Source organism: Alligator sinensis, unplaced genomic scaffold (genome assembly GCF_000455745.1).
Source record: "Alligator sinensis unplaced genomic scaffold, ASM45574v1 scaffold690_2, whole genome shotgun sequence".
In the NCBI taxonomy this organism is placed as follows: Eukaryota; Metazoa; Chordata; order Crocodylia; family Alligatoridae; genus Alligator; species Alligator sinensis.
Window position 1 is genome coordinate 59,370 of NW_005843265.1, and position 10,045 is coordinate 69,414.

Genomic DNA, 10,045 nt, shown 5'->3' on the forward strand with positions numbered 1-10,045 from the left:
CAGCCGGAGCAGGCACAGGCAGCCCCACGCGGGCTGGGAGTGGTTGCAGTGCGGGGCACCGGCCATGGGGCAGGGGAGGAACTGCTTTTCTCCACACTCAGTACCAGCTTGTAACCTGCCCCCACAGCCAGCCTGGGCCCTGCGCTGGCTCCAGGCTCACCCCTCGGGGCTGCTCCGTGACACAAGCAGCTCTGGCCTCCCCCTGCTTGCTGCACTGGGAAGTGTTTGCCACTGCCACCTCTGTGCTGCCCAGCACGTGAGCTCTGGGCAGGCAGCAGCAAACACTGCCCAGCGCAGCAAGTGTGGGGGCTGCAGCTGCCGCCACCATGCACAGCCCTGACGGGAGAGCTTGGCGCCAGTGCAGGGCCCAGCCTGGCTGCAGGGGCAGGTTACAAGCTGATGCGGTATGTGGGAAAATCGGCCCCTCCCTCACCCTGTGCTGCACCCACTTGCAGCCTGTGTGGGGCTGCCTGTGCCAGCTCAGGACAGCCCTGTGCAGGCTGTGAGTGGCTGCAGCATGGGGCAAGGGAGGGGCCACTTTTCCCTGGGCTCCTTCCCTGCCCAGGGTCCTCCCCCGCCCTCCCCCAGCCTTATCTGAGTTTCTACCGTGGTGCAGCCACATGGTCCCTGCTGGGGCTTCTGGCTGGTGGGGCGGGGCAGGGCAGGCCCTGCTGTTGGAGCCGGCCAGGGCTTTCCCTAGGTCCTACTGTATCTGTTCCTGTCATTTTTGACAGGAACCAAAGACAGATAAATATTCATTTTCTAAATTTTTTCAGGGCCCCATAGGCCAGATAGAATGGCCTTGTGGGCCGGATTTTGCCCACCTCTGAGCTACCCAGAGCTGGGGCCGGCTGCAGCCAGGAGGCTGCAAACAGCTGCTGCCTCCCCAGCCCCAACGCATGCCGAGGAAGATGGCCTCACGTGCCGTGCTAAGCATGCATGCTGGGGATTGCCGACCCCTGCAGTAGAAGATACCACCCACAAGTTCTTGCCTCTAGACATATTATAATACTTTTGGACTCCAAGATTCATTTGATGCTCTATATTGGAATTATCCTAGTCATACCCGGTAACCAAACATTCTTTGCGTTAATCCTTAGTTCTGTTTTCATATTCTCCAGGCTTTGTTTCATGGGAAATTCATTGATACAGGATTCTCTCTGCCATTCTACAAGCGTATTCTCAACAAGCCAGTGGGACTCAAGGATTTAGAATCTGTTGATCCAGAGTTTTACAATTCCCTCATCTGGGTAAAGTGAGTTTCTAATTTTTTTTCTTTCATTCCTGAAATCAAATATATTTAGATTAAGTTTTATTTATTTGTATGCTAACAGTTTTAACACATTTTATTGCAGTTTGATGCTGAACAATATAATTATGAGCTGCATGCTACTGTTGAATATACTGTTATTTTATTATGATTTCAGAATATATGTAGAGTAGTTTGGTTAATAGTAAGGTTTGTTGTCCTTTATAGTTCATTGAATATTATGCTCAGAAACTAGTGTTCTGGCTCTACTTTTCTTCTAATTAACCTAATTAAATACACAGGTTTTCCTCACTTTATGCTGTTCGTACGTTCCTGGAAAACAGCACATAACTCAAATTTGCATAAAGGGAACCTACTTTATAATGTAACAAATAGGGATATGTTCCAAGATCTTGACTGTGCTAACCCCCAGACCCATTTCTATCACTTTCACAAGACAATTTTGGTACCAGGCCAGGTGGTGGGACAAACGAAAGCCTGGGGGGCATGTGCCCCACAATCTGTGTGCGGGGCAGAGACGGCTGCCACTGTACACTGCACTTTGAGCCCCGCAGCCCTGAAAGCCATGCAAAGCCATGCGTGTCCCACCACTGGGTGGGCAGGGGGTGCGGCACAGCTGCAGCAGCTTCTACCACACCAATCACATAAGAGTGAATTTACCTCGCATTTAACAAATTTTTGGTATAAAAAGGGTCATTACATAAGAGCAAATTTGCACATACCGAACCCGCATAAAGCGAAGGAAACCTGTAATAGATTAATCATAATCTTATATATTGTTGAAAGGAAATGATGAACGTTATAAAAATTTGATTTTTTTTTCACCAGGCTCCATTAATCTGTAGGTGTTTTCTGTAAATCTGAAAGGTGTTTCAGTGGAATCTGCTAAATTCACATTTGATGTTAGTTTCTTTACAAAAACAATAATGCATTTCTTTCTTCTTCCCTTACCTTCCTGCACTTCCAAATATTGAACTAAATTAATAGATCTAGCCTATTCAGTAGCCAGTCCCTGAGCTTAGATGACCCGTGGGTAAGTGTGATTAGGGTACACCACTTCTCTAGGCAGTGAAGTAGTTATTGTTTATGGCTGGCCACTTCTCACTCCCTAGTCTGAACAAACAGGTTTGATTTTGGGTTGGCCTTCAGTACAGATCCAGAACCAAGTTTCAGCATATGCCTTTGGAGCCAAAGGAAGACTACTTACCCACACATTTTAATCTATTCCTCACGCTCTGATAATTCTTCATCAGTCAGCCTCACTTTTATTAACCTGATTTTTCCCTCCTGATTGCTGCTTTTTGACCAAAATATCAGTTTTATTTCTAAAGCATTAAATCATTTGAATGCTCAGCACTGCTTTGAATATCTACCTTTTTCAGTCTAAGATTTCTCTAGTTCACTGCATCCCATTTAGTGACCTCAAAAGCATTTGTATTTTTCATCTCCCATATATATCTTGTCATTCTACTATTGCTTCTGCACACCCATGTCAACTTTCCCCATTAAAAGACCTTTCTCTGCATCTAGGGAGATAAATCTGGAGCTTCTAAGCCAAAGGTGCTTTAGAAATGAGTGTAAAACAAGTAAACATCATAACATTAAAATGCAATTTTTTTTAAAAGCAAATGTAGAGGTTAAATTTTACCTCTAGTTAAATTGTAGCATTATAGCATTTAAAATTTTGGGAAGATTAGATCCTTTTAACTTCTGCAAAAAGAATGGAAATAGATTGTAAGTGGAAAGCTCAATTTAACTTTGACAACTAGTAACATTTATTGCTGCTTTTTAATAATAGGATTGCAAGAAAAAGATGGGTCCTGTGGATGTGATCAGAGGCAAAAATTAAGTGGCACAATTTTTATTAAGAACCTTCATTTGTAGAGTACTAGATGCTCGTATACAAACTTATTTTAAGAACATAGTTTTCAAACACCTTAAAGACTTAACAAAAAATGTTAGGATGGGTTGATTTAAAAAGAGGGAAAGTGGGCAATAATTGCATATTCAAAAAGGTCAACCTTGAAAATTCTGTTTAGAGTAATAGTAAGACTTGAGTTGTCTTTAACAGTTAGTGAGAAACTGATTGATTGGGTCAGAGGGGAAGAATTTCTATGCCTAAAGCTCATTGCAAAAATGCCAAATAGCATAGTATCAAGATTCATGGATGGAAACTTAAATAGTTGTTTAATGTCTGAGAAGAGATTCTGTGAAACTGGAGGTTAGGTAAGGTCCTGAGAGATGTAAAGATGAAAATTACAATAATCGGTCTCTCTAACCCAGACAGCAGGTGTTCCACAGGGTCATCTGACTAGTCATAGTGTGGCCTGTGTATACATTGCACTACTGGAAAAGTTTCCATGCCATGTCAGACAAATGCTTTCCTGGGGAAAATGTGCAATCGGCAGTCTATCTAGTTGTGATTACGCTCGCTCGCTCTCGCTCGCTCTCTCTTCCCCCCCACCCCCATATGTAAATAAATATTTCCCTCTGGTATATTGGTTCATCTCCTTCAGTGGCATAAAAAGCACAGGGTTGTCTTAATTACTATATAGTTCCTTTCACTGGTCATGATTGAGTCAAAGCTTTTTGCATAACCATAGTTACATAATTTATTGTATGCACAGTGCACCCAATAACCTTCTCTTGCTCTATAAATTGAAAGGGACAGCTAGCAAAAAGATTAGACTTTGCTGCTTTTAACTCATTAAGAAACTCTCTATTTTATCTTTCCTTTGAAGTATTCAGTACTGATGCAGTTGTAATTAATCACAAGTTTCTGCTTTTTGAGAATTGTTCACCTAGTGAGGCAATTATGTCATTAAATGAAGCCACACAAGATACTCAGTTTGCCTTGGAAAGGGGCATATGACTGATAGATGTGCCATTTTGAAGATTTGTTTCATTTGTTTCACATTACGTCTAAGAACGCCATCTCAAGATGTTTTTCCTCAGAAGGTGCATGCTTCTCACCCAGGTTTGCCCAGGGTAGAAGGAAGAAATGAAATCTTCCAGAAGCATGCTTGCTGCTCCTTTTCCTACAGAATATTGACTGTCATCAAACCTTCTGATTTGAGCAAATCCATTGGAAACAAAAAAACACAAAACCTGCAAGGAGAAGACAGAACTCCTTCTCTGAGCCCGTTGTCAAGAGGCCAATAAAGCCTTGAAGCCTTCTAAAGTAACTCAGAACTTGGGGAAAATTCCATGAGTGCCTCTTCTGTGACAAGCAGGTTCTAGGCATATTGCTAGGGGTGTGCGAAATGGGCCATATTTGATTCAGGTTAAGGTCAAATCAGGGACAGTGATTCGATTAGTTGATTCGGATCGCTGTCCCCAATTTGATTCGGCCGAATCCAAATCTGAAGATTCAATGCTGATTCAGAGAATCAGTGATTCGGCCATAGACACAGCTTTAAATGTATTTTCTACATACCTCAAGGTACCAGGCATGGCTCATGAACGTTGCGATGTTGGGGCAGATAAGCATCCCACAGGAGCGCAGTGGATTGGAAGTACTTTCAGCCCATTGCTAGGTCTGCTGGGGAGTGTGCGGGGGGGGCCAGCTTGGTGATTGACCACGAGGGGACCTCGGGTGCCACCCCAGACCCAGGAGGCACCAGTTGCCGAGCCGGGAGGGGTGCGGTGGGGCCCCCAGCGTGCTCCCTGGTGGATCTGGAAGTGCTTGAGATATGTAGAAAAAACATTTAAAGCTGTCTGTGGCTGAATCATTGATAATCTGAATCAGCATCGAATCTTCAGATTCGGATTCAGCCAAATCAAATCAGGGACAGTGATCTGAATCAACTAATTGAATCGCTGTCCTTGATTCGGGCTGAATCTGAATCCGAATCGAATACAGCCCCTTTCAGTGTTCATGAGCCACCTGGTACCTTGAAGTATGTAGAAAAAACATTTAAAGTTGTGTCTATGTCCAAATCACCGAATCTTTCCAAATTGATTCAGAGGGTTCCGATTTGATTCAGAGAGATTAAAGGGTCACCTGATTCTGTTCAGATTCAGAAATTCAGCCACCGAATCAAACCGAATCTCCGCCAAATGGAATCAGGGACCGAAACTTCAAACAGCCCTACATATTACCACAGTATTGACAAATCTATCAACAGTTACAGTAGTATCCATGTCTATAGCAGTTATGGCTCTGATCCTAACTTCAGTGAAAGTTCATTTTATAGTAACAGTTTCTTAGCTACTTTCAGCCTTGGTTTTAACATCGATTAATATTAAGCTGCACAAAGTTACTACCTGCAGCACAGAGTTCAGTAACAACCTTGTTATAGTCTATGTTGCCAGCAAAACAGAATCACATCCTATATAAGTTTCTAACTTTTCTATGAGAACAGTTCCTCTATTGATGGGTTTTTTTTGTTTTGTTGTTTTCTTTCTATTTTGGGGGAAGGGCTTCGGTGGGGGTTGATTATTTGGGGGGTTTGCGGGTTTTTGTTTTTGAGAGCTATTCTTTTACCTCGTTAGGATTAGCAAAAAGCCTTTTCCTGTAAGGTCCTTATATAGACCCTCTTGTACAAGGCAGGACTCCAGATCAGACTTTCACCACTATCAGGGACATAAGAATTCATATACAGACCCAGACCCTGGGTACTAATCTCCTGTGCCACCATCTACATCTTATCACCATCTCTGGAGTTTCTGGGGCCTTTGGGGAATTCTCCATCTTAGGAGAATGGTATCCAGCTACTCAGTCAAGACCACAATCTCTGTCTCCTGAAGCATCAAGAAAAGATGTTTCTCCTCTACAACAGGTTGAAGCCTGTGACTGATGCATTTCTATATAATAGAAGCCAGAGGTAGCTGAATGATGTCTTCTTGCACATATTTTTTGAAATACAGTTCCTAAGTCATTATAAGCTACACTTGACAACTACAAAGCCTTCCTTTCAAGATCTAATGAGGAGAGCAGTTTTGACTGTAACCATTCCAGTTGAAGTAGCCCAAGACAGAGCACACAGACTTCTCAATATCTTACATGGTTTGTTGTCAGGTTTCCTTGTCCTTTCAATAAATAAGACTAGTTGTACTCAGGAAAGTTATGAAAAAACCTGATTTACAACTGAACACATTCTTGAGTAGTAGGAGCAATCGGTGAGAGATCTCATCTCCTGATGCTGTGTGTGGATCTTGCTGCCCCTGACATGTGCACATTTTGGCAGTAAATCTTTTCATCTCCAGTCTTCCTATGAATATCTGAGTCTACCAAACTGAACTGGCCAAATATGACTTATTAATAGGAGTTCTGCTCAAGTTCATTGCCAGATTGCCATAGGAAACTAGGCAAAGCCATCTGATAGCAAAAACATTGCTGAAGGTAGCTCTCCATGCAGTACTTATATATAGCACCTAAATAGATGGCAATCACTGTAATGCTGTGTGGTTCTTCTAAACTCCATTCCATTATGACTTGCTTTTTGAAGACTGCAATATTTTGAATAAGAATACAAATGAGGTATTCTCAGAAATTCTATAACAAGCCTCTAATCTGTGGGAGTTTTGGGTGTCTATAGATGTGCTCCAGGGTGGGGGTGGGGACAAGAGCATTTTAATTTGAACAGCTCCCAGACAGCTGCTCTAACTAAAATGCCACAGTGTCACTTGTATTCAGTGTCCTGCATTTCAAAATGGCTACAGGGGCGGCTTAACTAAAATTCGTTTGACGAGTTTTAGTTAAAATGCCCCTGCTGTCATTTTGAAATGCAGGATGCTGAATACACATGACAGTGAGGCACACTGAAGCATTCTAATTGGAACACTCCAGCAGTCTCGATTAATCTCCAGCAGACTCAAAAAAATCGCTGAAGCTTCAGAAATGGGGCCCATCTTTGAGACTGTCATAAAGATCATTTGGAAGAGATCACACATACTAGGATCTTATTTTTTCACGTTCGGTAGTGATAAAGGGCTGGTAACAGCGTACTAACAGTGCAATAGATGCAAGGACAGTACCTCTTAAAGAAACATGATTATTAGACAGGTAAGTAATCTTTTCTTAATTTGACACATGAGCTCCAAACACATTTTCTTAAGGCTGTGGATGGAAATCTCATTTACTTGATACAACCTTTGTACGCTTCTTTAACTAAATATTGTTTGTTTCTTACTTCCAGAGAAAACAATATAGAAGAATGTGGCTTGGAAATGTACTTCTCTGTTGATAAAGAAATTCTTGGTGAAATCAAGAGCCATGATTTGAAACAAGGTGGTAGCAATATTCTGGTCACAGAGGAAAATAAAGAAGAATATATTAGGTAAGAACAAATGAGGATATATTATTATTATTATTATTATTATTATTATTATTATTATTATTCCTTTACCTGTATCTGTTTCTTTCTCTAGTTACTGCAAAAGTTAAACTTGTCTAGCTACATAATTTAAAGTATCACTGAAATGCTTTCTATGAATAACTTACTATTAGAGCAGGTGAGAATATTTTGGACATCACTTTTTAAAGAGTCGTACTGAAAGAAATTAAAGGCCTGCTCTTGTTCTGTCTAACGGAGTGTATAAAACATTAAATCTGAACACCTTCAGAAATCTGGATATCAGAATTGTGGGCAAATCAATGCATGTATTCATCCCTGAAACCAAATAATGTTGACGTCTACTAAGGAGTCAATTTTATATTAAATTATTATAATGCAGAATATTTTCAAATGTCAGATTAAAAACATGTTTACATCTTCAAACTTTTCATGATCTTAATGCCTGTTGATCAAAAATATATTTATTATTAACTCTTCTTACTAGTTTTCTTCTAGCTAGTCCTGCCTTGAAGTTGTAATACTTTATTTGTGACTTCGCAGTCTTGTATCTGAAAAAACATCTTGTGTCATAAATAGGGATCCAGGTTTTCTGTTTCCCATGGAAAAAGAGAAAAAACCATGGATTTCCCAGTCTTATCAGAGAAAATGTGGATTTCCCCTTTTAGCAGGGAAGCCCGTGGATTTCCTCCTTTTGCAAAGAGCTCTGCATGTGGCTGAGTTCCAGCCTGCAAGAGCTGTTTGCAAAAAGGGCAGGAAAGCCCCAATCCTGCCCAGAGGGAGAGGGGGTAGGGCAGGGCCTGAGGCTTTTAGTCAGTCCCAAGTTTTGGGTCAGGCTCACTTTCCTTCTGGAGCCTGTGAAGTAGTAAGTAGGGCTTGCAGGGGGGCTGGGGGGTTGCTGGGCAGGACTAGGGGGGAAGCTGGCTGGGGGCTGAGGGAGTGGGGAGGTTTGCTGGGAGCTGGGGGTTTTGCAGCCAGCTGGGAGTTGGGGAGGTTTGCAGGAGCTGAGAAGTTTTGCAGCCAGCTGGGAGGTTTGCAGTGGGCTGGGAGCTAGTGGGGGTTGCAGCTGGCTGGGAGCAAGGGTTTTGCAGCCTCCCCACTCTGGGCCAGAGTGCCAGGCTGGCTGCACATGGAACCCAAGTGGTGCTGTCGGCCCAACCAGGCTCCGCTTCTCCATATGCGGCTTCCCTTAAGGACCTATAGCTGATTCACAGTCCATGTACAGCCAGCCGGGCGGTCACTCCACATCTTCCCCCAACACCTCCCTGCTCCCTCAGCCCCCCATGAGTGTGTCCAGAATCCACACATACATACACACACACGCATGCACACCCATATATGTTCACAGGGGTATGTATACTCATGTATACATGCACATGTGAACACACACACATACACAGATGCATACGCGAAAGAGGGGCACCAGGAGAGCTGGGGAGACTGTAGTAGGGAGTGAGGGGCCTTTAATTTTAATCGCGGATTTTTGGAGTTTTATCAGAGAATTTTCAATTTTTTATCAAAGAATTTTTTATTTTTTTTTATCAGAGAAAACTAGGATCCCTGGTCATAAATGTAGAATTATGACTTCATTACTCTCCTCCATTCATGCTAGGAGGGGACATTCTGTTAAAAAATGTTACCATGACATTAGAAAAGAAAACATGGGATATTATGAGCTAATTACATTTCTTCTAAGTGAAATCTCTTCCAATTTTAATAGCAGTGCAAAAAGCCTACTTTAAGATGTTGCAGGGGTGTAGGTTGTAGCCGTGTTGGTCTAAGGACATAGGCAGACAAGGTTCCTTGGGTGAATCTGATATCTTTTATTAGACCAACCCAAATAGTTGGAGAATAGTTATAAAGCAAGCTTTCGGGTTCAAAAACCCTTCGCCAGGCTAAGGAAGTTTCAGCAGTTGGTGTGTGCTCTTCCTGGATGGAATAAAAAGTAAAGAAGCCAGAGGCTGGGCTGGGGAGTCAGATGTCAGGCAGGTTATAGTGTGTCAAAAATCCAATGTCTATATTTAGTTCATGATTTTTAGTATCCAGGAGGTTGATGAAATGGAGTTCATAGGCTCGTCTCTGGGAAGTGTTGTGTAAGTTGCCTTTGAGGATCAGGACTGAGACTGGAGAGAGAGAGTGGTTTTCTTGTGAGAAATGTGCCACCACCGGTAATTGGGCATTTCTGTCTTTGATAGATTTCCGGTGTGTGTTCATTCTGGTGCGCAGTTGTTGTTTGGTCTCTCCTACATATTTTCCATCAGGGTATTTGGTGCATTGGATGAGGTATATTACATTTCTGGAGGTGCAGCTGTAAGATCCAGGAATGCTGATGGCTCTGTTGTGGGGTGTAGTAATTGTGGGGGTGGTGGAGATGTGTTGGCAGGTTTTGCATTTCTTGTCATGGCACTTTCTGGATCTTTTTGGTGTGTTCTGGGCTTGAGGAAGTTTGCTTCTGGTGATGAGGTTGGCGAGGTTCGGT

General features: G+C 42.6%; 1 protein-coding gene across 1 annotated transcript in view; it reads left to right on the forward strand.

Moving 5' to 3' along the window:
• ITCH (itchy E3 ubiquitin protein ligase) overlaps positions 1-10,045 on the forward strand; it is a gene marked incomplete at its 5' end in the record, with an annotated part of 79,964 nt that overhangs the window by 55,922 nt on the left and 13,997 nt on the right. Inside the window, 2 exons of the mRNA XM_014527023.2 lie at positions 1,122-1,255; positions 7,411-7,551. Coding sequence (XP_014382509.1) covers positions 1,122-1,255; positions 7,411-7,551 — 275 coding nt within the window. The remainder of the gene's footprint in view (positions 1-1,121; positions 1,256-7,410; positions 7,552-10,045) is intronic.